The sequence below is a fragment of the Cervus elaphus genome, chromosome 23 (assembly GCF_910594005.1).
Source record: "Cervus elaphus chromosome 23, mCerEla1.1, whole genome shotgun sequence".
Lineage (NCBI taxonomy): Eukaryota > Metazoa > Chordata > Mammalia > Artiodactyla > Cervidae > Cervus > Cervus elaphus.
This window is the reverse complement of record NC_057837.1, coordinates 35,287,626-35,312,395: the sequence shown is the minus strand read 5'-3', so window position 1 is coordinate 35,312,395 and position 24,770 is coordinate 35,287,626. Positions and strand designations below refer to the sequence as shown.

Genomic DNA, 24,770 nt, shown 5'->3' with positions numbered 1-24,770 from the left:
GTGCTGGTTGATTTCGTGAGTTTATTAATGTTTCATTTCACTGTCTTGAGGAGCCTAAGAACCGTCAATATGAAAAGAAAACACATTTTTACAGATGGGAAGGGAGCGGGCAGTGGAGCCTGTGTAGATAACATTCATTTGCGAGGCTCGACCTCTAGTGATGAGGGCGCCTGTGACTTCAGTAGCGCCTCCCAGCTTAGAAGGTCCACAGGGAGGGCGTTGATGGGGCCTTCTGTATCTCCGTGTCCTCGGAGCCCAGGGCCAGCACACTGGTGCAAAGCAAGTTGCGGTCAATGGGCGTGGCTGCGCTCCAGGTCTCCTGGGATGGGCGATGCTGGGTGGTGGGCTCCCGGGCCCTCCCCACCTCCCCCTCCGCTCACTGTGTGGCCCCTTAGCTCTGCCGTCTGGGCTGGCCTCTGTGGGTGCTGCTAACCAGGTCAGAGGGTCTATCTTCCTGTGACCCGGTTAGCTTTGTTCTGTATCGCGGCCACAAGCTGTATTCTCTCCACCAAGCTAACTGACTAAGAAATGCACGCTGCTCATCACAGGGAGAAGAGGCCAGAGACGGGGGCCGTCTCTAGAACTGGAAGGACCCAGAAGATCATCTAGTTCAGCCTTCTTAATGCACTTTTTGGGAAGAAGACTGAAACCCATAGGTTCTCCTAGGCATTGTTTTAGGCTCAGTTCCCACAGCAGTGTGTATTAAGCCACCATGGCGGGATGGAAATTCATGCCTGTAGCGAGGGGGTGGACAATTCCAGTCTGTGCCCAGATGCTATGAGCTGTTATCAGCATCCCTTCAGCCTGAGTAGAAAGGATACGGCTGATAAGGACAGAACTTAGAAGCCCACCACACAGGAAGATGGCTTACTTTGGTCTCATTCGGGTTTTCTGGAAAGGACAAGAATTCTGATGAAAAGCCATTGGAGAATGATCTGGGCACAAGAAAATTTTGCAGGAATAAGTTGGTTAAATCAAAATCAAATGACCCATCATCATCTCCAACCAAGTGTTGTTTCCAATTTCTGTGTTTCTCATAACGAGAGGACAATTACTTTAGTCACCAAGACCAAAATTCACTGTACTTCTTCCCTTGGAAGTTACACTCATTAGTTTTCTTTTTTCTTATCGCATGCCCTCCCACCCACCCGTGCGCATTACAGTAGAAGGGACTTATGACTATTTGTCCACACATCTGTCCTGTTCTGTCCATGTTATTCCTTCACTCTCCTCCAGAGTCACTATAAAGCGCCTTTCCTTTATCTGCCCAAACCTTCCACAATCTGCTTTCCCACAGTCTGCTCATTCAAGTCCAGATCGTATTAACACTGCAGAGAAGAGTGGCTATTACTATGTAGATAATTTTTTTCTCTTAGAACTTAGTTTTTTTTTTTTTTTTACAAAATACGAGCTCCCCTCCTATTTCTCATAGATATAGTTTGTCTGCTTTTCAGCTTCACACAGCAGGTTTCGTGAGAACTCCAGGTCCCTGATGGAGAGCCTGGGACCCCAAATAATCAAAGAGGTCTGCTGAAGGTCACAGAGCATCACGTGGTGTATTTGTGAATGAATCATGTTATTTGAGTGTTTAGAAGTCAGTGCTAGTGTTGCTATCAAGACACTGCAGTGAAGTGAAGCATCAGCCTTTGTGTGTGTGTGTGTGTGTGTGTGTGTACGTGTGTGTGTGTACGTGCGTGTGTGTTTGTATGTGCGTGTGTGCGTGGTGTGTGTGCGCTCAGTGTGGACAAGGCAACGGTCACCTCAAAGAGCCATCCTAGCCTGAGAGAATAAAGGAGTTCTCTCGTTTTTATTATTGTATTTCATCTTCATGCCACCACGCCTTCTATCCTTTCTTACTTATATTTTATGCATTATTTGGTAAACTGGGGAACTTTTGTTGCTATTAAGGAAGGAAATTTAGAGCCTAAAATAGTAGCATGAGCTTTGAAGCTAGACAGACCTTGGTTTGACCCTTGGATCTGCGCCTACAAGCTGTGTAACCTTGGACTCTCAGCCTCGGTTTTCTTGTCTGTAAAATGGAGATGTTCATATCTACAGCAGGACGGTTCCTGGGAGTGGAAAATAAAGAGTGCCAGGCAGCCGGCAGAGTGGCTGTCACATCACGGATGCTCGGGGGATGGATGATGTTGTTATCTCTCGTGAGCTGCTATTCTGAGCTTAGAGAACAGGCTCTTCCTTCTCTTTGTATAGAGAGAGTTAACGGGGGTGGCGGCTGAGTGGGGGGTATAAATTAACCACGAATTGGAAGATGTTCTTGGTGAATTCATTACGCATCTCCTGGAGGACATTTGAGCATCTTACCACTTATCCCAAGCATCCTCAAGGGGGAAGAAGTGATCGACTATAAATCTAGTGATGTAATGAATCAATAGGAAAAAAAACCCAGCCTGGGAAGCTTGGCTGTTGAGCATTCGTTATTCCTCCCCCTGGGTTCCCTTTTAAACCACCTAACTTAGAGCCTGCCTGCCATAAGCATTTCTCTTTGGGTCTCCTCTTGTGACTTTAATCTAATTTAAACCAGTCCTGTCGAGGTGAGCAAGAGAACTACAGGCTGAACGCAGGCCTCTCACCCAGCTCCGTGTTCTTGTGTTTTGTTTCCTTCGCTCTTTCTTCCATTATGTTAGTTTTGACACTTGTAAGTATGCATTTTCATAACAGAACAGAGGGGAAAAAGCTAGTTTGCATTTTGCTTAACTGTTCTTGGTGTGTTGTTACACACTGAGCACCAAAGTTTTCTCCTATGAAAAGAGACTTGTTGTAAATCCAGTTTGCCTTCTTTCTGTACACTGTCTACAGAGTTTGCTTTCATCGAATGACTGCATTGCTCAAGTTGTATAACCAGGTGAGAAGTTCTCTGAGCCGGGGGTCCAGATCTGTTGTTGTTGTTTGGTCACTAAGTTGTGTCCAACTCTTTGCGACACCGTGGACTGTCTCACCAGGCTTCTCTGTCCAGAGGATTTCCCAGGCAAGAATACTGGAGTGGGTTGCCATTTCCTTCTCTGGGGGATCTTCCCAACCCAGGGATCAAACCCGCATCTCTTGTGTCTCCTGCATTGGCAGGCAGGTTCTTTATCACTGAGCCACCTGGGAAGCCCAGGTGCTGGGTCGGGCCCGGGTTTCTCTTTGGTATCATCGAGCAATGCCACCAAGTCCAGTAGGAATTACCAGCCTGACATCCTAATAGCCACTAGATACCACGTACTTGTCTTTGGAGTAAGTGGCCCATCCGTCTATTTTACAGCTTAGAAAACTGAGGCTTGGAAGTTAAGTCCCTTGGTAACAGCCATCTACCAAGCAGAAGCTTGACAGAAGGAAGCCTTTCTATCCAGAAAGCACACTGCTCTGCTCTGTTTACACTCAGATCAGGAGGAAGTCTGCAGGCAGGTTCCACCTGAGATGAGAAGAAACAGCTGAACACACACCACCCAGGGAAGGAGACCCACCATGTCCCTTCTGCCAGACTATCAGGTTTTTTCATTCGGGTGGTAGGGTTTTTAAACTGCTTTCTCCATTTTGTCTTTGAAATGATGGGCTTACTCCAGGAATATATGGGGCAGAGAATAGTATAGGAAAAGATGAAAAGAGCCAAGTGGACTCAAAAGAGACAAAAGTCTGCTTCCTGGCTCTTTCAAACCAAAAAGAGAATACAAGCGGCAGTACTGTAGGTACAGTTCATCCTGAGGGTTCCTTGGCACCTTCCACAATGCTGGCTTTATCTGTCAACCAGTGATGCTGTGTTCCGAGGCCTCGGGTCTCAAGCCCCAGGTGGATCACAGGTAGAGGAAGGGAGCAGGAGCCAGGACTTTCCCTTCAGGAGATTTCTTTCTTTTCATCTTATGCTCTTAAGAATAGGGAAGCAGCTTCATTTAGTTGCTGTGACTTTTCTTGGAAAGGAAATTTTTGATCAGATAGAACAGCTGTATTTTGCTGTTGAGAACAAAGCAAGGAACTTGTTAAGGAATTTCTCATCAATTGATGGGATCGTTGAGCTGGACAGAATTTCAGGGGTCACCTAGTCCAGCGTCCTGACCAGCACAGGATTGATTTCTCCGTTAGTGCTTTCCAAACACTGGGTTCTGATCAGTTACTGCGACATCAAATTTAGTGTGTAGTGACCTGCATTTTTCAAAAGTGAAATAGAATAGAAAATATTACAGTGCCCCTCAGGATGTGAGGGTAAATATGTGTGCATACCTTCAGTGGGTGGCTGTAAAAACAATAGAATTTGCAAATTCATTGCCTTGACCTCCACTTAAGACTCTCCCAGCCAGGAACTTCTCACTACAGGCCTTGATGGACTGTTCTGTTAACATGAGTATTTTTTTTTTTTTTAATAATTTCATTTATTTTTGGCTATGCTGGTCTTCATTGCTGTGAGGACTTTTCTGTAATTATGGCGAGCAGGGGCTACTCTTCGTTGTGGTATGCAGGCTTCTCCTGCTTTGGCAGGCAGATTCTTTACCACCAAGCCACCAGGAAAGCCCAACATGTGTATCCTTATCTTAATTGTCTGCCCTGCATTTAGCCCTAGAATGAAAGAGTTACTGGAAATGGGCTCCTTAGTCTTGGTCCTCAGGAGGTCCACAGGTCCTCAGAATCCTGTGTTCTCAGGATTCTGTCTCTGAGAACGTATCTGGGCATCAGCACTGCCTGGACTGCTCTTATTAGATGTTCCACTCTGAGTGTTTGATGCAAGATGACAAAGTAGCAAAGGAAGACATTGCTTATGTGAACTGGCTGGAGAAGCATCCTTACGGGGTGACCTCACATCACAGCTTCACCCTGAAGGGTTTCTTTGGCTTTGATGTGCTCTTCCAGAGGCCGTCCTGACCCCCTGAGACCGGGTGGGGGTCCCGTGTTCTCCTCCTGTCCTTGTCCCCATCGCAGTGCTGACGCTGTGGGGAGCAGGCAAGCTCCCGTCACTAACACACGCGTGTGCCGTGTTTCCTTGGCCTGTTCTCCTGCTGTCGCTGCAGTAAACTTCTCAAGAGCAAAGAATGGGTCTCGTTCATTACAGTGTAAGTGCCCAGCGTGTCACAAGCCCTCAGAATGTGTGTGTGCACATTCTGGACTCAGTGAAATAACATTTGCCGTCCTCAGTGACTCGGACGGTGACAGAAGTACCCCTTCCTGGAAGACAGGTGTCTGGGAGATAGAAAGTGGGCTTGACTTTGGGAATCAAGTCACAGTCCAAGTGATCCAAGAGGAATCAGGGAACAGCCCCGTGGTCCCAGCAAATAACTGCGGTGAAAGCTTTCCATGAGGACAGGTGGCCCTTCAGAGATGGACGCACCATTGCTGCATGATAAATGCTATCTCAGACTGTGTGTGATTTACACTTTTACGTGTACTTACGTAGCCCTTGGAAAGCCTGGCGTGCTTCAGTCCCTGGGGTTGCAAAGAGTTGGACACCACTTGGCAACTGAACAACAACATGTGGCCCTTAGAACAGTCTGGGAAGACAGATGTTAGTGGCCCTGCCATTTTGCAGATTGGAAAACTGAGGTTTGGTGCAGCTAATGACTTGCTCCTGGGACCACAGCCGGGGCTGGTGTCAGCACCACCTGGGGATGAAAGGGCTCACACCAAGCCCGTGCTGTTTTAACTCGAGTGGCCCTTGAAAACTCGGGTTTGACTTGCGCGGGGCCAGATTGTTTTCAGTAAGTGCCTGCTTACAGGGTATGAGCCGGCCCCGCCGAGGCATGGTTGAACCTGTGGCCGAGGAACCTCAGATACACATATGGAGGGACCCCGTATACAGAGGCCTGACTGAAAAGTTTACCCTCAGATATATGATGACCCGGGTGTCGGTGCCACGAGGGCCCATCATACACACACACCTTTCCAAGCTGTTGAAATGCCACGTTCTAATAATTTACACTTAGATCCAATTTTGTTGTGTGTTTCTCTGAACAGCAGCCCTTTGGGTGGCGGGTGGGGGGTGGCCTCGAATACCTTTGATTTGGAAGGCTGCTGCCTCAGGGCTGGGCGGGGACTTTGAAAGGACTCCTCTCCTCCTCAGCTCCTTGGCATCCCCTCCTGGAGGTCGTGGGACTGATGTGTTAGAGACGCGCTGGTCCATCCACTGTAGGGAAGGATGCTACAGGAAGGATGCTGAATACAAAAAGGACTGGATGGGCCACGTGGCTGTTGAGAAGTCTGTCTGCTGGGAGTGGCGATGTTTGACATGGGGCTGGAAATGAGGTAGAAGCCAGGCTCTGAGCTGGGGTCCAGGAGGTGGTGGGTGTCTGCCAGAGGAAGGAGTCCTCCGGGGGTTGGGGGCACCCCTCATCTGGGCCATGGGGCCTGTTCTATGGGTCATCCCCTTTCGTGGGGCCTGCACCCCGAGTGCCGAGGCTGATGTGCTTCATCCTCCTGCCCCCACAGGCTGCTGGCCTCTGTGAGACCAAGTTAAAAGAGTCCCCCTACGTCAGTACATGTTTGACCTCAGAACTGTAAGGTCAAGGACAGTTCTTACGAGTTTGTATGAAAGATATTCATGGCTGGGCCTGATCTGTTGTATCGTTTAAGGGTTTGCAAAGTGTACTTACCTCACAGACAGAGGCAGCATGGACCAGCTCACCTATCCCCAGGAGGACAGTGACCCTCAGGCGTTTTTCTGGAAGGTCATTGCTTCTTATTGCCCTCATAGTGGATTCTATCGTAGACGCTGGCCTGCTCTTCTGTGTAATGGGTGGCCTGCTGGGGTGCTGTGAACTTTGCTTTGCTTTTGAAGAGCCTGATGTAGTAACAGAAAGAAGCTGAGTGTCCTCAGACCTGAACTCTAACCATGGTGCCAACTGTATGTGTGACATTGAGTCTGGGGACCCTCAGTCTCACCTGCAGGGTTCTGTTGCCATGTCATTTCTTTCCTCCTGGGATGATTGTACCCCAAGTCTATTTTAAATGTTAATTCCCCGTCTCATACACACGTGCACTGCAGTTTATGCAGTGAACTCCTAATCATTCTTCAAAACCTAGCTCAAACGTCACTTTTTCCCACTGTACCGTCATTCAACAGTGCTTTATTGAGCACGTACTATGTGCCGGATGCCGGGGGCCTAGCATTGAACGAAGCAGACCTTGCCTCGATGTTCCCGCAGCCCTGGGTTTGTGATGGGGTCCCTGTCCTCTGCAGGCCCAGCCTGGGGACCAGAACAGTGGACTCAGAGAACAAACACTCACCCCTCTGGTCCTGCCATTTCTGTCCGTCTTGTGCCAGCCCCTAGAAGACGTGGAGCTGGAGCGCAGTGCCAGGACTAGCTGAGTTGCTGCAGAGATGCTTCTCCTACTACAGCCCCTGCAGGAGCATGTGGATTTTCCATAATGTGGGGACCTGATGGGGAACCACAGGCTTCCAGAGCCTGATCCTTCCTGCCTTCTTCATGCCGGCAGCAACTTGGCTGCTGCTGGAGCCCAGTGTGTGCCGAGGACCGGCACAGTCAGCAGGATCCTGCGATGAGCCCCGGGGAGAGGCCCCACTGGCAGGAAGCACAGGGGCCCCCCTTTCACCTGCACGCGGGGGCAGGCATTTCCTGGCCATTGTTTGCAGGGGCTGCCGCTGCTGCTGATAGTTGCTATTTCCGTCCAGCAGCCAAGAGGGGCTGGAGCAGCTGCGTTCTTCCAGGCCCGCCTCTCCTGTGGGGCTAACCCAGGCCCGCCTCACGGCCCCTAGGGAAGCAGCGGCAGGACTGACCAAACTGCCTCCCACCCTGTTAGCAACGGGAGGTCTTGGGAGAGGAGATGCTCCCTTGTGAAAATAAACGTGGCAGCCCCACCTCTGCGCACACAGGTGCTTTCACGTAGGTTCCCTGTTCACTTTCATTCTTCTTGGCTGGCGCCATTGTCTTAGGACTGTGTGTTTTTGAATCGTTGCTGCTATTGAATTCGTGCACCCTGGCAGGACTCAGATGTGGACACCCTAGGCTCGGAGATGTAGACTGTCTCCCCAAGATAAACTGGAGAGAAATCTGATTCTTCAAAGTTCGGTGTGGGAAGAAGTTTGGAATTGTGTAGTGCACAGGCTGTGTAGGCTTGGTTAGCGTTTCTCATTATGAGCTGAAAGACTTAAGATCTATTTTCAGTGGCTCATTACCCACCCAGATTGCTTCCGCCAAAGTGCACCGTAACCCTGGGCTGATTAGAGATCTTGCCCTGCCCTTTTGGACCAAAAGGTGTGTCTGCGAGATGAAAGTGGGGAAGATAATAAGATGGAGCTGGCCGCTGGGGGTTTCTCTTTTTAGCAGCGTGGAGTAGTAATTGCAGCTTCCGAGTCTCTTTATTTTGACCTCTCTCCTGTGTGTGTTGTCTTTAGAGGTCTGGGGCAGGGGACACTGGTCATCATTCCATGGCTTAAATGCTATTCCGGACTCTCCTGCAAGCGGTGGCCGTCTGGGAAGGGGTCCCCAGAGTCAGTGCCCCATCCTGGCTCCGTGGAATCCAAGATCAAACGCTCCCTCTCTGGTCCAAAAGGGACCATCTCACTCAACCTTGGGAGGGCAGCCTTCCTGCCTCCACCCTCTGCCTGAGTGAGACGGGGAAGCCCCCTCCTCTTCTCTTTCTCTGCAGGCACCATGACTAGGGTGCCGTGTGGTCAGGGTCCGGGAGGGAGGAGGTGCGGGAGCCCTGGGGGCGTCGTCCACGGCTCACAGACACTCTCCTTGTCCCCACAGTGTGGGCCCTGCCACCACGACGGTCCCCGCGGTGGCACTTTGATGCGGCCAGAGCACTATGTACAGTGTCGAAGACCTGCTGATCTCCCACGGCTACAAGCTGTCGAGGAAGCTGCCAGCCCCCCGCGAGGATGACGGCGAGGGGCGCCAGCCCCCGAGGACCGTGGTGCCCGCGGGCCCCAGCCTGCTGAATGGCTGCAACGAAGGCCCCGCTGCCCTCCCCCGGGGCAAGGCCTCTCCGGGGACGGGCCTCCTGAGTGACCCCGAGAGCCGCCGCCTCGGGCCGAGGGGCCACGGGGAGCGCCCCAGCGCTGCGGCCGCTAACAGGATCTCCGAGGCCGGGTAAGCTCCACCAGGACCCGCCGGCTCCCTTGGCCCCGGGGGTCTGGTAGCAGGCACACACCGTCTGTGTGTGGCTGGGGCCTGGGAGGGAGGGGAACTGAGTGGCAAGACTGCATCTTCCTGGAGCATCCGGGATGCTTGGTGGTGCTCAGTGCAGGGTCGGGTGTATGAAGCCTTCAGCACACAGTGACGAGTGGGCGGATTCTCTCCTGCCAACGCGGCATTTTAATCCTCAGCCTCCTTGTTCCCTCATAGTCTCTTCATGTCTCCTCAGCCAGGAATCATTTAAAAACTCTAGAAAGGCCAGTTTATGTCAGGCACACACTCCAAGCACATCTAGCCTCCTTGTTAACACGTTCCAATACCTTACAGAGTTGAAACACCTGTACATACCTGAAATACAGATGCGTTCCAATACCTTGTACATTACAGTGTTGAGAGACGCCTGTGCTCCCCTCCACTTGGGCAAAAGCAAACCTCTCTTCTCTCATATTCAAGTCATTCCTCTGGCCTCCAACACATCTTTTCCCGTCATTCATGGGCCCTGAGGTGGGCATCCTGTCTCAATACAGCTGCGTCTGTGGGTGTTTTCTTACAGCTGAAAAAGAGGGTGGACTGGACGAGGGATGGGGAGGGAGGAAAATAGGAGGGAATTTGAGCAGCTTGCCACAAACCCTGCAGCCCACAGCCAGCAGTTTTAACCTGGAGGAACTTTTGTCATGGCTTCCTAAAGCTGTGTTTGTCTTTAATACTACATGGGGACTAGGCTTAGGCTGGTGGGGGCCTCTGTCTACAAGTGGAAGCAGAGGCCTGTGTTTAAGGCAACAAACCAACATGCAGACAGGACAGTGAGTCAAGTCCAAAGGGGATGAACGGCCTCCTATGGTTTCAAGTCACCTGTCTGTCCACAGGGAGAATCTTTGTTGTTGGATGACAGTCTTCAGGCAAAAGGGAAGGGGTCTTGCTTTTCCAAGTCAGAGCAGTCAACCCCTTGGTCATGGAGTACTCCCCAAGGGGAGGGCGCCTCTTCACGCGCCTTGGAGCAGACACAAGTTTGCGTTACTACCCAGACCCACCTCTTCAGGGAGGGCTAGAGTTGTCAGTGATGGGGCAGGTTCAGGAAGGATGGAGAAGTACTTGAAGCTGCTTCTGTTTAACCATGTCCTTCAGAACTTGCACTTGTGTCTACTGGCACCTTGGGCCCCGGTCTTGGCAGCCACAGTCCCTGAAAAGCCTGCCCACCATGGACTTTGGAAGAGGGGGCTTGTGGGTGCGTTGACCAAGGGTCAGGACAGCCGTTGCTTCTACCACACAAGCGCTGGGTGTTACTCTGCCTCCTGGGCTTCCGGTTCTCTGCCGAGTGTACCTGTACTTCCCGCCCTGGATTTCAGGGCGCTGAGGTGCACCCTGCACCCCTGCCCCATGTGTCCCACAGAGCTCACTCCAGTGCTGCACACACGGGGTGCTCAGGATAAGCCCCAAGATCCAGTTCATCCTTCCAGCCTCGTGACAGCCATCGAGGAGCCGAAGGCTCAGTTTTGAATGAGGTGAAAAGATGGCGGCCGTGGAATCCCCATGAACAGGCCATGTGTGGGGTCCTCCCAGTCCTGGAGGGCTGAATCAGATCAGGGTTGGGTCTTGGGTGGTGAGGGCAACAGAATCCCCTTTAGGATTCTCTGTGGGCACTGAGGACCCCGCCCTGTCCACAGCTTGCCCCAGACTCCCCAGCCCCCTGTGATCACAGGGCCTAAGGACTGCAAGGCCCTGCAGCCTGGCCTCTGTCCAACCCCGGGCTCCTTTCCTCCTGTCTCGAATGAGGGGCTCAGCTGGTTTGAGAGCATCACCGGCACGGCTTTGTCCATCCACAGAGTTCTGATAGATCCGGCCATTCCCTCCCAGTTCTGAGGTCGGCTGGTTAACTTGGGAGGTGTTGAGCTTTGGGGTTGAAGGTTGTCTTGTAGGGGAGAGAGAGACAGTGCACACATGTTGGCAAAGGCCCATGCCAGTGCCCAGCACCTCGGAGACCTGCTGGGCCTCCCGGGCTGAAATGAAAAGACATTTTCTTTTTCAGTGGCCATTAGAGAGCTGGAAACAGGAGGCAAACGGAAAGGTAAGCGGGAGGAAAATTATTTTTCCCTTTCAGGAGAAATGTGCTCTGAGGGGAAATAAATAAATAGGAAATAAATAGTTAAAACTTCAACCTGTGAAGCCAAATTCTCTGGCTCCTGGGAATTCTGAATCTGGATGGATCAGTGGTGCTTGGCCACATCCCAGCCTTCAGTTACTGGTCCCTGCAGTGACCCCGCCGTCCTGGCCTCCGGGTCTGGTCAGGGAAGGGTCGGGTGATGGGGCCCAGGAGGTGCTCCCCAACTCCTGGGCATCAGGGTGACCTGAAAGCATCATGAGGACCCCTCACCTGCAGTTTCTCATGAGTCCCTGCACTGTGTCCCTCAGCACCCCGTGGACCTCCCGGGGACAGCTTGGAAGGCCACAGGGGCCAGAAGGGGACTAGAATGTTTTATTTTATTCTGTCAGGCTGGCAGAGAGGCAGGCACATTAGCAATGTCATTATAGCCAAGAGCGCGAAGCCCAGGGAATGTCAGTGACTCTGCAAGGGCCACTCGCTCAGTGCTTCCGTGGAGGGAAGCCAGGCTCTGGCTGCAGCGACGCTGGACCTGGCCGCACCCTTGCTGGCGGGGCTGTCCCTGGGCTGGACCATCCTCACTTCCTCATCCCCTCCCACTGCTGGCAGGTGGGGGATCAGCTCCCCAGCACGGCCGCGCCCCTTCCTGTCTAGGGAGCTGCACAAGGACCACATCTGTGCTCCCAGACCAGAGCCGGGCAGTGATGCCCAGCCACACGAGTGGGGGCACCATCACTGTCATCTGGGGCGTGGCTGGAACTTCAGGATTCCCAAGGGAGGAGGAAGATGATAAGACTGATAAGTACAATCGCCTTAGAGTTTCTCACGTACGAGCTGGTTATATCTAGGAAAACGCTTAAGGAAAATAAAAGCGGGGACACAGAACAACTTGCTCCCATGAAACTTGTAAAGCCCTGTTATCAGGCATTCCCTGTTTCCTTACTGTGTTCCCTTTCAAATGTTATAATTGGAGGAAGCTGTAAAATAGCGTAACATAGCAGAGGTTTGAATCTGAAAGTTGTACCATAATATGCTCTTCTCTGCTTACCCCAGAAATCCTGGCTGAAGTTTGTGCTAGCTAACCATGAGACTAGCTTGTAATTATCTGCTGTCAACAGCACAGTCGTGACTGATTAGAGACTCCCCAGTCTGGGAGGGTCTCTGATGTGGGGTCTGGGGCCCCCGTCTGGGGAGGCTTGCATCTGCTCAGTGAACATTGTTCTAGGTGGTGCTACTGGATTCAGTAAACAGTTCCTTTTTGGAGGCTTTTTAAGCTTCTCTCAAATCCCATCTTGCTTATAATGGCTTTCCTAAAAAGGGATGTCTCGAGTTTAACATCTGGTTCCATGTATCTCTTTCTCTGTACAGAATGACACTTCCACAAACATCACTGGTCTTGTTTCATCTCCTTGCTTCATTTCCTAAGTGTTAGGCCTTGTTAATTTGACCTCTTCACCAAGCAAAGTATGAGTTGTGTGAGCTGGTGTCTCAGCCACACACGTGAGGATTCAGACCTCCTGTTTCCCCGCTGTCTTGCTGTAAACTCTTCTCCTGGGGCCCTTTGTTCTTGTTCGTCAGCAGTGTAAGCTTCCAGAAGCCTGGACGCTGGTCCTCTCTCTGCACACATTCCTGTGTTGCTCTTCTGTCACCGTGTTTTCCCAAGAAGAAGCAGGTTGGACTGTTTGAACATGAGATTTCAGGAAGAACAGTGTGAAGAAGTGTTTCAGAATTATCGGGAAGACTTCAGAGAAAACAGTGATGGGAGTGTGCGGCGCTTCTAGAATTAGTGGGAAGACAGCAGCAGTGCAGCCTGGAGTTCCACTTGTCTGAGAGCCACGTTACCACCAAGAGGAGACTTGCTGGTGATGAGTTTCTTCTTTAACTAGAGAACTAGGTTAGTTAACAAGCTAAGAAACACCCGTATATATCCGTAAGTGTGTTAGTCACTTGGCTATGTCCAACTCTTGGCGACCCCATGGACTGTAGCTTGCCAGGATGCTCTGTCCATGGAATTCTCTAGGAAGGAATACTGGAGTGGGTAGCCATTCCCTTCTCCAGGGGATCTTCCCAACCCATGAATCAAAACTGGGTCTCCTGCATTGCAGGCAGGTTCTTTTCCCATATGGATATGGGAAGCTCGTATCCATAAGGATATATGCTTGTTACAGAGAAAATAGGAAACTTCTGGAGTAATCTGCCTTACTTATTGGTTTACTGGGTCCCAACTTGCTCTTCCTGCTTTGTTTGAATAAACTAAACACTGGGTGACTGGACATCATCGTTATGGATCCTCCCTTAGAGACTGGCCGGAGGGGCAGGGTCTTGTTATGACAGTCAGGACATCGTGGCTTCCTGCTATTGTGAAGGCCCATTGATCACAGCTGAGGAGGGGACAATCCCAGTCTAAAATAAGCCTGCACAAAGACAAACACTCATTCTTTCTCTCTTTCCTGCGTGGCCCTCACCCTCTTCATTGGACGAAGTGAGGCAAGAGCTTTGAAACGGATCCTACTCCGCTGAGAATTGATATTAATTGGGTTCAGATAGTACCAATAGCTGAAGACAAGGAATTAGTATATTAGACCCTCTGCCAATCAGGTGACGTGTATTATCTTCATGAATCCCTCCCAGTACACTTGAGAAGGAAGATGTTAGGATCACCCACTCGATAGCGATGAGGAGGCTGAGGCCAGAGTGGGGTGAAGCATGTTGCTGAGGATACTGGTGACAAAGCCAGGTCCCCATCATCAAAACGCACATACACTCCTGGCAGGTTGGCCACCCTGCTCTCCGGTGGCATCACCCGTGGTCCCCTCGGCCCTGGGCAGGTGCCCCGTGGTTCACAGCCCTGTTGCTGGCGGGCAGCCCTCTCTGGGAACCGGCTGCAAGTTTCCTGGTAGCCTGACCGCAGGCACCGTTTTCTCATCCCATTCTTCTCCGTTTTGAGCCCTTTCTCCCTGAAGCCTGGAAACCCATCAGAAGTCGCCAGATCACCTGGAGTAAGTGCAGGGGCAGCTGCCCAGTCATTGGGGGCGGGGAGTGGGCTCCACATCTGGGAGGGGAGGGGGGCTCTCATGGATCCCAGAACTATAGCTCTGGGCAGTGATTTATAAAAAGCAAGTAATGACCCCAAACACCCCTCCCTCCTGGGGCAGGGCCTCTGACTTAGGTCTTTACCAGACCTCAAAGCATCAAAAGGCTCTTGAAGTCCTACCCCAACGATGATGTGGAAAGCTGCCGGCACCCACATGAGGAATCTGTGTCCACTTCCAGCAACATCTGATTTCATGGTTGTGCAGCAGAGCAGGCTGGCCCTGTGGGACCATCACCTCCCCAGGAGGCTGCCCATCCTGAACCCATCTCTGTAGAACTGGACTTAGGCTTGGTTATTCAAACCCCCTCGTGGGGGACCCGGACTCAGAGCCTTCTGTCCCCAGTGTCAGCAGGCAGGTTTCCCAGGTGCACCTGCTTGGTCACCTGTGTGCAGTGAGTGCTCTAGACTGTCTTTCTTCCTGCCATACCCCCCCCCCCCCCATATGCTAAAGTTAGCATCATTCATCAGTCCAGTCATTCATTATGCTTCCTATTCCCATTGTTAAGTGTGTGTATTTAAAAAAAGATAATCAAACAGTAACCTCCTGAAATAGTCTCGCTGTTCCTTGATCTCAGCTGGAATCATTTGCAGTCACTTAGCATGACATCGCGGCTTCCCTCCTGGCTCAGATGGTAAAGAATTTGCCTGCAATGCAGGAGACCTGGGTTCGATCCCTGGGTTGGAAAGATCCCTTGGAGAAGGGAACGGCTACCCATCCCAGTATTCTGGCCTGGAGAATTCCATGGACAGAGGAGCCTGGTGGGCTACAGTCCTTGGAGTGGCAAAGAGACAGGACTGAGCGACTTTCACGTTCACTTTTCACTTCATCAGGACATTGTGAAAAGCAGGCCTAACGGTATGCTAGTCATGTGATCCAGCAGTTGTGCGTCTCCCAGTTATATCTATGCCAGTGCAACTTGCAATTCTTGTTCAAATTGAACTTGGCTGCATAGTGATCTTCGTGCAATATGTTCCCAGACCAGTTATATCCTTTCTGACGGATTTTAATTTGTGCTATCTTCCTAAGCTCTGTCATGATCTCCTCTTGACCTTGTAGCTCCCCTTTCCAAAATTGGTCTATTACTCTGAGTCAGAGGGCCATTCACCCAGTTGTAGTATGTTGAATATACCACAATTGACTGAAAAGGAAAATTGCAGGCTTCCAGGCCAGAGAGCTTTGAGAGCAAGTTCTGAAGCATGAGATGGCTGGCCCCACCCCAGAAACACCTAACACTGGACTGATAACTCCGAGTCACTTAAGAGATGCCCTAGTGCCCCTGCCAATCCAGGAGAGAGCTTCTCCTTTAAGGGGTGGGAGGTTCTTTAAGCGACACCTTTATGCTCAGCCTGTGCTCCTGGGTAAGACCTGGAGGAGGGTGTGGCTTCTGAAGGACGTGGCCTCAGGGTTTCAAGGTGATGATGGGCGGTGCTGGCAGCTGCTAGATTGGCAGCCCTGCTGATGGGAAGAAGTCACTGGACCGGGGACCTCTTCAGTGGGGCCTTCTCCCTCCACCCCGATCTTTACAGGGAAGACGAGACTCCAGAGGTCCCCTGGGGCCCCACTTCAGGATTTTGTTGGTAGAGGAAGGAGGGAGTCTCCCCTGACCCATGGGGCAGCGGGCACCCAGCTGGGCTGTGTCATGCCGGGGCAACACAGCCTGTGCTGTGTCGATTCCATGATCTAGGGACCATGGAAGGGATAGTCCTGCCACGGGTGGAACTGTGGTTAAAAGTCATGGCGTTGCTGCCCTCCAAGTAGGCTTTTCCTTTCTATAAGGATGGTGGGACTTTCTGTTGCCATGGAAAGTATCACGTTAACAGACAGGTCTCCTCATATTTTTCATCATCAGCTTTTATACCTTCAGCAAATAGATTTGCCTTTCTTCCAGCAGACGTGTTGTTTGCCACACGTTCAGGTTTCAGAGGTTTTCCAAACACTCTGTATCAGTGGTTTTGTCATCACCATGTCACTGCTGATAGACCAGGGAGCTGCTCCCAAGTGTAGCGTCTGTCTTCTCTCTGACCTCTTTTCCCAGGAATTCTGCACAAAGACCCTGCTTGTCTCCCTGACCTTGCTGACACTATTTATTTGGGCTCACACACTCCACTTGGCTTCCTTATCTTTTTCCCACCCTGTTTGAATGTGTTCAGCATGTTTCTGTGGAATGTCCCATTGTTAACGTTTTGTGAATAAATTTGGGGCTTCCCTGGTGGCTCAGACTATAAAGAATCTGCCTGCAATGAAGGAGATCCAGGTTCAATCCCCGGGTGGGGAAGATCCCCTGGAGGAGGGCATAGCAACCCGCTCCAGTATTTTTGCGTGGAGAATCCCACGGACAGAGAAACCTGGCGGTTTCTCTGTTCACGGGGTCGAAAAAGAGTCAGACATGACTGAATGACTAATAAAAAAAGAAATGTAAATTATTAGTCTCATTCTTAAAAGAGAAAAATTTGATCTCAGCTTATTTCCTCAAAGGTACCAGAAAACACATTCCTAGCTTTGAAACCATATGAAGTAACACTGTTTTAGCTGCTGCTGCACATCATACATTGAAACCAGTAACTATCCAACTTGATAATGTATGTGAAGGAGAAATTCAACTGAACTGTGACCACGTGGGTCCACCTGTGCCTGTCAGAGCCAGGCTCAGACTAGGCACACTAGATGTTGGTGAAATAATCGCTTTAGTTTTCTATGTCATGTATACTCATTAAAATAGATTATTTAAAGTTCTCCAAGTGGCCCTGTGTTTTCCTTAAACTGGGATTTTGGTGTATGGTGCAAATGGAATAAAAAAAAGTTTAGCCCAGAATGCTTGGCCATCTTGATTAATTACACATGGCAGCTTGGATGATGTTAAGGCGATGTCACAATTTTCAGCGGGAAGGAAACTGACCCCCTTCCTGGTGTAGGTAGCTGCAGCCTGTTTACGTGCTTGTCCTGTTTCTGTCGTCCTTTGTTAGTCTCCAGTTGTGCTCGTGGCCCAAATGTGGGCAGATGGCACCTTGGGATTTCAGTCCCTCTTGGTATTTAACAAATCACGCATTTGCTGGGAAACTGGAATATCTGTTGAGCAAGTGAGCAAAAGCTAGGCAGCATGGTCTCTTCTGTGAAACCAAAGGCCCCAGACATTCAGGGGTCTGAAAGGAGCCAGTCAGTGGGTGTGGAGGGTTAAGCCGGCTCACCGTCAGCTATAGAACAGGCGAGAAGGGAGATTCCCATGCTGGGCATCGACCACACACTGCGGGTGGTTTGTTTTACTCTCTTAATGAGGTTTGCAATGATTGTAGCATCTTATTAAGCTGCGCTTTTGAGTCTTGCCCTTGGACTTGGCACAGAGTCTAAGACCCTGAAGCCAGTAGGTGCACCATGGTTCATGGTCAGTATGAGACTCGGGACAGGCAGCCAGAGGGTGTCACTAAGGATAGGAACGTCAGCTTCTGAGCTCTGGATGCCCTGTGCTGGCTTGGCTGGGGGTAAGGGTGGGGGTGACGCACTCGGAGGCCAGTGAGGTGGCTTCCACAGGGACCAGCCCTCATAGAACCTGACCCGAGGAAGGCTCTGTCAGTCCTCAAAACCTAAATGCCCCAACAAAGAACTTGACCTTCAGCTGTGGGCAGGGTTAAGACAGCTTGCACTGTGTGTGTACAGTAAATGCAGAAGCAGTTAGGCGGTTCTGGCAAACGCTTTACCTCCAATCCATTTCAGACATTTTCTGCTTTTTCAATCCTTGACTCAGCTTTACTAAGTGGCTGCTGAAGTTATTGGGGGGCAGGGGGCGGGATGCAGGATATGAGAAGCTGCCTTCACTTTTTAAGGCAAAGAAATGAATTCCAAAATAGTAATGACAGTAATAGCTTTTTACCATTTATTTACCATCTAGCTCCTGTAGAACAGCCCTTCTTTCTGCCTGTGTGTTGTGGGGGTGGGGGTGGGGGTCCCACCTTCAGTCCATCTCCCACAGTGCCTTGTCCCCAGGCCATCACCTGCTGTGGCTGCGGGGAGTGAGCATCCTCCCTGCTTTCTGTACCATCCTGTCAACTGGAAAGTGGACTGTGGCATAGAAATCATTCCAAACCACAAAATGTGGTTTAATGGCACCTAAGCACATAAAAAAGTAATCCTCACTAGTAATCACAGAAATGCAAATGGAGACCAATGAGTGCAGGAACAAATGAGCCCTGATGATCAGATGCAGGCACAGTCCAGCAGGACCAGCTCTGCTCCAAGCTGCGGGCAGGAGCCTGGCCAATCTGCGGTCAGATCGCACAGCAGGGATAACGTGATCCCCTGACCTGCAGATTCCTTCTCTCAGGATTGATTTTCCAGAACCCGAGACACGATTAGTGATGGCAAATAGCATTTCTCCAAAGTGTTTTAGAACTAAGGGACCCAGATATCCCAAGTCTTCCTGGTGGATCAGTGGTAAAAAATCCACCTGCCAGTGCAGGAGGCGTGGGTTTGATCTCTGGTCCAGGAAGATTCCCAGGAGAAGGAAATGGCAACCCACACTAGTATTCCTGCCTGGGAAATCCCATGGACAGAGGAGCCTGGTGGGCTACCGTCCTTAGGGTCACAAAAGAGTCAGACGTGACTTAGCGAATGAACAACAAGATCATGGATGTCCAACAGCAGGGTGATGGTTAAGTAAAGCAGGACTCATGAGAGACTGTTCTCCCACTGAAACTGTGCCCTTGAGGAATCTGTCCTTAGGCTGGAAGAAGTAGAACGTGGTGGCTGACGGGCTTTATGGTCACCTTCATTGGGTTGAACTCTCCTCCCACCGCTTACAAGCTGGTGACTTGAGAGAGTCGCTGAACCTCTCTGTGCCTATTTCCTCCTACCCCAGAGAGGGGCTGGCGGAGCTTAGAGGAGTTAGGAGAGCACTTAGGGTCTGGAGGGCTGTCACCACTGTGTGAGCGGCAGCTGCTGTTTGTGACACAGTTGTTGGGAAACATTCCCGTAAAGCCAGATCCTAGTAGAGTGACTCTAAGGCTGTTTGAAAAAGCCCACGCCATCACACAAATACTAGAAGCTGTAAATCACAGTGACTGCCTCTGGGTAGAAGGACTGCCAGTGACTTTTGATTTCTATTCTTCCCTGTATTTTTCCAAGTTTTCAGCAATAAATTACATATTACTTTATTTATTTACTTATCTTTAACGGAAGGATAATTGCTTTATGTGTTGATAGGTGGCAGAAAACGACAGAATGTGTAATTTCTTCTATAATGTGAAAAGCAAGCAGCACTGTTAGCTGCTTGAAACCTTTTCTGGTTTCAAGAAAAGTTGAAACCTTTCTGGATTAGCCTGTGGCCAGTTGAGCTCATGGAGCACCCCAGGCTTCCTTCCGCGCAGTGAGTTTTCTGGGTTACAGTCCTAGTCTCTGCTCCCTTGTGGTCAGTAGCTTAATATTTCTGCACAGTGTGCCAGGGTTCTTCAGGTTGTTTCTTTGGCTCCATTAGAAGAGTGATTCTCAACTCAGGGTGTGTGTTAGAGTCATTCGAGGAGGTACCAGGCTCCTGGCTAGACAGATTAAATTCCCCCATCTGGGGTGGGAGGGACCTGGGTAGTAGTATTTTTTAATGGCTCACATGGAAATCCTGATGCACAGCCAGGCGGCGGGCACTGCCCTTCCTCGCCTGGCAGAGAGCTCTGCCCACGAGCGGAGACCCCACTTCCTCTGTCAGTCTCGAAAGTCAGTCCGAGCGGTGTTTCCCCCATCGCCCTAAAGAAAAGATGCCCCTGACAGCTTGCTTAAAATAGATATGTTAGTCTCTCAGTCGTGTCCAACTCTTTGCAACCCCATAAACTGTAGTGCGCCAGGCTCTACTGTCCTTGGGATTCTCCAGGCAAGAATACTGGACTGGGTTACCATTTCCTCCTCCAGGGGACCTTCCCGACCCAGGGATCGAACCCAGGTCTCCCGCATGGCAGGCGGATTCTTTACCATCTGAGCCACCAGGGAAACACCCGGATCCTAACCCAGACCTACTGAATCGGAACTTTGGGGGCAGGGACTTGGTAATGTGTATATTTAATGAGCCTCCTGGGTGGCTCCCACCGTCACAGAGGTGTGGGAACTCTGCTCTGCTAGAGCCGAGGGGCCGTCCCAGTCACACGCTGGGAAGAGCTGGGGACCCACCTGGCTCTCCACCTGCCCCTGAGACTCTGACAGGTCGGAGCTGGGATGCTGCCCGGGCGTCGGGAGTGGCAGGGTCCCCAGATTGCTGTGCAGTCGTGGTTGATGCCCGCTGGCCACGATGGTCCTCAGGGGTCTCTGGGATCAGCAGTAGCCACAGCACCCGGGACCTGTTAGGAGTGCCCATTACAGAGTCCCCCCAGGCCTCAGAGTCAGCATCAGGGGTGGGATTCCTGCACCTGCTGGAAGCACGTGCCCGGACTTGCTCTCAGAAAGCAAGGTCTTCCGGTCTGAGCTGGGTGTGGACCCCAGAGGCCCGGGATCACACTTGCGAAGCCCTGCTCTGGGCTCACCCATGTCTCTTGGGCATTTCAGGTGCCACTCAGGTACAAATCTAGTCCTAATGTTCTTGTGGGCAGCGTGTTGCTGCCACTCTTAAGTCTGCGATGGCAAAACATGCGGCTGGCTTCCAGCTGTAACTCCTGCGCCATGGTTTCTTTCAAGTGAATGAATACTGTGGTTGGAAATGTGTCTTTGAAAGGTTCTGACCTAAGTTTGACTTGGAACACGGTTGCACAGGCAGAGAGGTGTGCGCTGCTCCCGTGGGCTTCCTCCAGGTGTAACCTGTGGCCCTCTGTCTCGCAGGTTCTACCATCAGCCGGTGCTCGCGTGGTCCTCGCAGCCCCTGACCGGCCGCAGCCACGCCTACTGGAGGAGAAGAGAGCAGGAGGCCCGGGAGGACCCAGGGGGCCGAGGCCCGGCCCCCAGCCTGCCCGCGCACCTGAGGGAGGGTCCCTGGGAAGTTGGAGGAAGGTCTGAGCACGTGATGAAGAAGGCTGTTTGGGAAGACGAGCTGGGAATGGCGGGTCCCGGCAGATGGCAGGACGTCAGCGTTGGAAGCTGGAACCAGCCCCCGAGATTAGGGAGGCAGATGTCAGATGGTGTTGGCGAGAAGTTGTTTCAGGACCTGTACCCGTTCATGCTTGGGGAGCACGGGCTGACCTCCCAGAGCAAAGGGAAGTCCCAATCACTGCCTCGAGTCCTTTCCCCTGAGAGCCTGAGTTGCGTGGAGGTCCCCATCCCTTTGAGCGATGGCCATTTACCAGGTGTCCCTAAAGTGCCACTTCAGCCGCCAAATTGTGCTTCCAATTTGGAATCCACCAGGAACCCCGAGAAGGCTGGCACCTCGGCCCCCTTGCCCCGGCCCAGGTTTGGGAGACCCCTCAAGCCCCCATCTTACGGCTCCCAGCCACACTCCAGGTCCGGAGCAGAAAATGGCAGCTACGCAGACAGCCGGCAGCCGGACCCAGGTGCTGCCCACTTGGCCAGGACGAACAGTGCCAGGCAGGACCTCTATGGGCCTGACCCCGGCCTGGAGCCCCCCGTGTATGTGCCCCCACCCTCGTACAAGTCGCCGCCGCAGCCCGCAGCACACCCCTGCCCGGAGGAGGCGGTACCCAGGCCTGAGGGCGGAGGCCGCCGTGTACCACAGCATCTGATGGAGAAGCCCGCTGCCGGTGGTCAGCCTCTTTCTGGCTCCCGGGGAGCTGGGAGTGAGTGGGGGGCCAGCCCATGCTCTCCTGTCGGTGTCCCCGCACAGCCCCACCCCACCACGGCTTATGACGGCTCCATCCTGATAATTCCCTTCAACGACCCACGGATACGACACATTAAACTAGCCCGACCCCATGGATTCTGGGAGGATGTGAAGCTGGATGGTGCGGTCCCTGCCCCTGACCCAAGAAGCCTGCAGCAGGAGGGGGCTGTGTGGGGCACATCAGGGAGGGAGAGGGGTCCTGCCCCTGCTGATCCCAGCCCCCCGTGGCTATGGGGCCAGCCCCACAGGGATGGAGAAGATGGCAGCTCTCCTGACCGAAGAGACCCCTGCATTGTCACACAAAGAAAGCGGCCCGATGTGAGTGGCAGCCCACGCGAATATCCAGAAAGCCTTGTGTCCTCCCCGAGCCCCCAGGGCGAGAGTTCCTGCGAGATGCAGACCCAACTCAGAAAGTTTGAGACAGGGCTACAGCCCAAGAGAAGCTCAAAGAAAAAAACGAGCGAGACGATCTTTTGTTTGGTTTCCATCCCAATGAAAGCGGAGTCCCAGCCGCCAGGTACGGACACGAACAACAATGACCTGAAGCGGAGTGCGGCGTTGCAGGAGCAGAGTGGTCTCAGTTTGTCTTCCACCGACCTGGAGCTCCAGGCACTCACGGGCAGCATGGCCCCGAGGACAGAGCTGCCAAGACCAGACCCGGGGGGCCCAGGAGGGGGCCGGCAAGCAGACGACCTCAGATCCCCCAACCCCGCAAAGCACCGCGTGCTCGCATGGCCTGGCCCATGGCCTGGGCACCATTTCCGAGACCAGCAAACACAAACCAGCTTCGCTCAAGAACCTCAGAGACTGCAGCCCCTCCCAGGTGAGAGGCCAGGGGGCTCCCCCGACCCCGTGCTGCCTCCAAGGTGTTTGGACCCTGCACCCTTTGAGGTTCAGATGCACATGGCGTTGGCGTCCAGTGACCCGAACCAGAGGCCCGGGGCTCATTCCCCGAAAAGTCAAGGGTCCCTCAGCCCGTCCAGCAACAGCGCCTTCTCTGGGTCCTCCTGGTCCAAGAACCAGGGCCCCGCACCGAGGGCCAGCCTGGGTCAGCAGGGCTCGGATGGCCATGGCCGCCAAGCCAGCCCCGTGTCCAGGGGTGAGGTGATCAAGGGGGAGACCACAGGCCCCTGCAACAGTCGACAGCTGTTCGGGCAGTTCCTCCTGAAGCCTGTGAGCCGCCGGCCCTGGGACTTGATCAGCCAGTTAGAAAGTTTCAATAAGGAGCTTCAGGAGGAGGAAGGAAGCAGTAACAGCAGCAGTGATGGGAGCGGCAGTGAGGACAGCGACACAGAGCTGCCCTGGGGCAGCTGTGCCCGCCCGGCACCCCGGCGTCCGGGCCTCATGAAGGACCTGGTGCCCGAGGACCCCAGGACCAGGCCAGGCAGAGTCAAGAGCAAGTCCGAGAGCTGGAGCGAGGAGGGGAGGCCTCGGTCCCCCAGGCCCTGGCAAGCAGAAGGCAGAGGCTCCGTGTGGCTGTCGCCCCCCGGGAACTGGATTGCTGAAGACGGGGACCGAGAGGTTGAGGACAGGGTGGCCCACCTGGCAGTCAGCCCGAGGCCTGTGAAACGAGCAATATCTTCTGGGTTGAATGATGCAAAACCCGAGCCCCGACCCGATCCAGCGGAACGGAGGGAGCCGCCGCCCAGCCAGGAGCTCCCTGGCAGTCTCGGAGCTGTGGAGCTGAGTGCAGCCGCCCCTCCGAGGGCGGGTGATGGGGAGCAAGGGAGCACAAGGGCGCCCCTCTCTCTTGCCGGCAAATCCCGAGGCCTGTCTGCACCAGACTTGAGGTCTGTGGGGCTGACGCTGGTGCAGGAGCAGAGTACCAGCCAGCTAGCGGGGTCTCCGGGTGATGCCAATGCAATAGAAATCCCCCCAAATGAGTCTCTCGAAGCCAGGGCCGCCAGGATCCTGGGCATCGAGGTGGCTGTGGAGTCCCTGCTGCCAGGTGCCCAGAGGGCAGGGCAGACCCGGCACCCCGAGCCCGATGGAAGTGCCCTCAGGCCCGAGTCCCCCAGACAGGAGACAGCAGCCAGCTTGGCCCAGCCCAGTGAGTCCACTGCACCCGCCGACGCCTTCTATGGCAGGAGGAAGTGCGGCTGGACCAAGAGCCCTCTGTTTGTAGGCGAGAGGGACAGCACCCGGCAGGCTCCCCGGGCCTCTGAGCCCGCGGGTGTGGACGGGGCCGTTCCCAGCAAGGCCCCTGAACCTCCGCCCAGCCCCCCGGAGTCCCAGCCTTTCAGGCCCAAGGACGTGGAGAGAAAGCCACCCTTCAGGTCCACCTTGTTCCACTTTATAGAAAGGACCCCAGACTTGGCATTCTCAGAAAAGAAGCTCCGAAACACTTCCAGAGTGATCGAAAGTTTACAGGAGAAGCTGGTCTCCCCGCCCAGGAGGGCGGACCCCGACCGCCTGATGAGGATGAAGGAGGTGAGCTCTGTGTCTCGGATGAGGCTCCTGACGTCCCGGGGCGTGGACTCCACGGAGGAGCCCAAGGCCGAGAGGGGCCTCGGGGCGTGGCCGGGAGGCCTAGTGGCTCCCAGCACCGGGCACAAGCTCTCCGATCCCCAAGGTGCTCTGTCACTGGAAGCAGACGGGCATCCAGCAGTGCGAAGGGAGGAGAATGGCGGCCGGGACTTCTGGTGCCCAGGTGAGGAGTCAGGCAGAGGGGCGGGCGTTCAGGTTGCGTTTGACGTCCTGAGAACATCAAAATACCTAGTGGGTGGATGATGAAACCTGCAGATTCAGAAAAGATCAGA

The 24,770-nt window shown here is 53.0% G+C and overlaps 1 protein-coding gene across 2 annotated transcripts in view; it reads left to right on the top strand.

The window, feature by feature from the left end:
• JCAD (junctional cadherin 5 associated) overlaps window positions 1–24,770 on the top strand; it is a 38,337-nt gene that overhangs the window by 5,738 nt on the left and 7,829 nt on the right. For both annotated transcript variants that reach the window (XM_043883653.1, XM_043883654.1), the window contains exons 2-3: window positions 8,694–9,035; window positions 21,060–24,661. In XM_043883653.1, coding sequence (XP_043739588.1) covers window positions 8,752–9,035; window positions 21,060–24,661 — 3,886 coding nt within the window. In that variant the 5' untranslated portion in view covers window positions 8,694–8,751. The remainder of the gene's footprint in view (window positions 1–8,693; window positions 9,036–21,059; window positions 24,662–24,770) is intronic.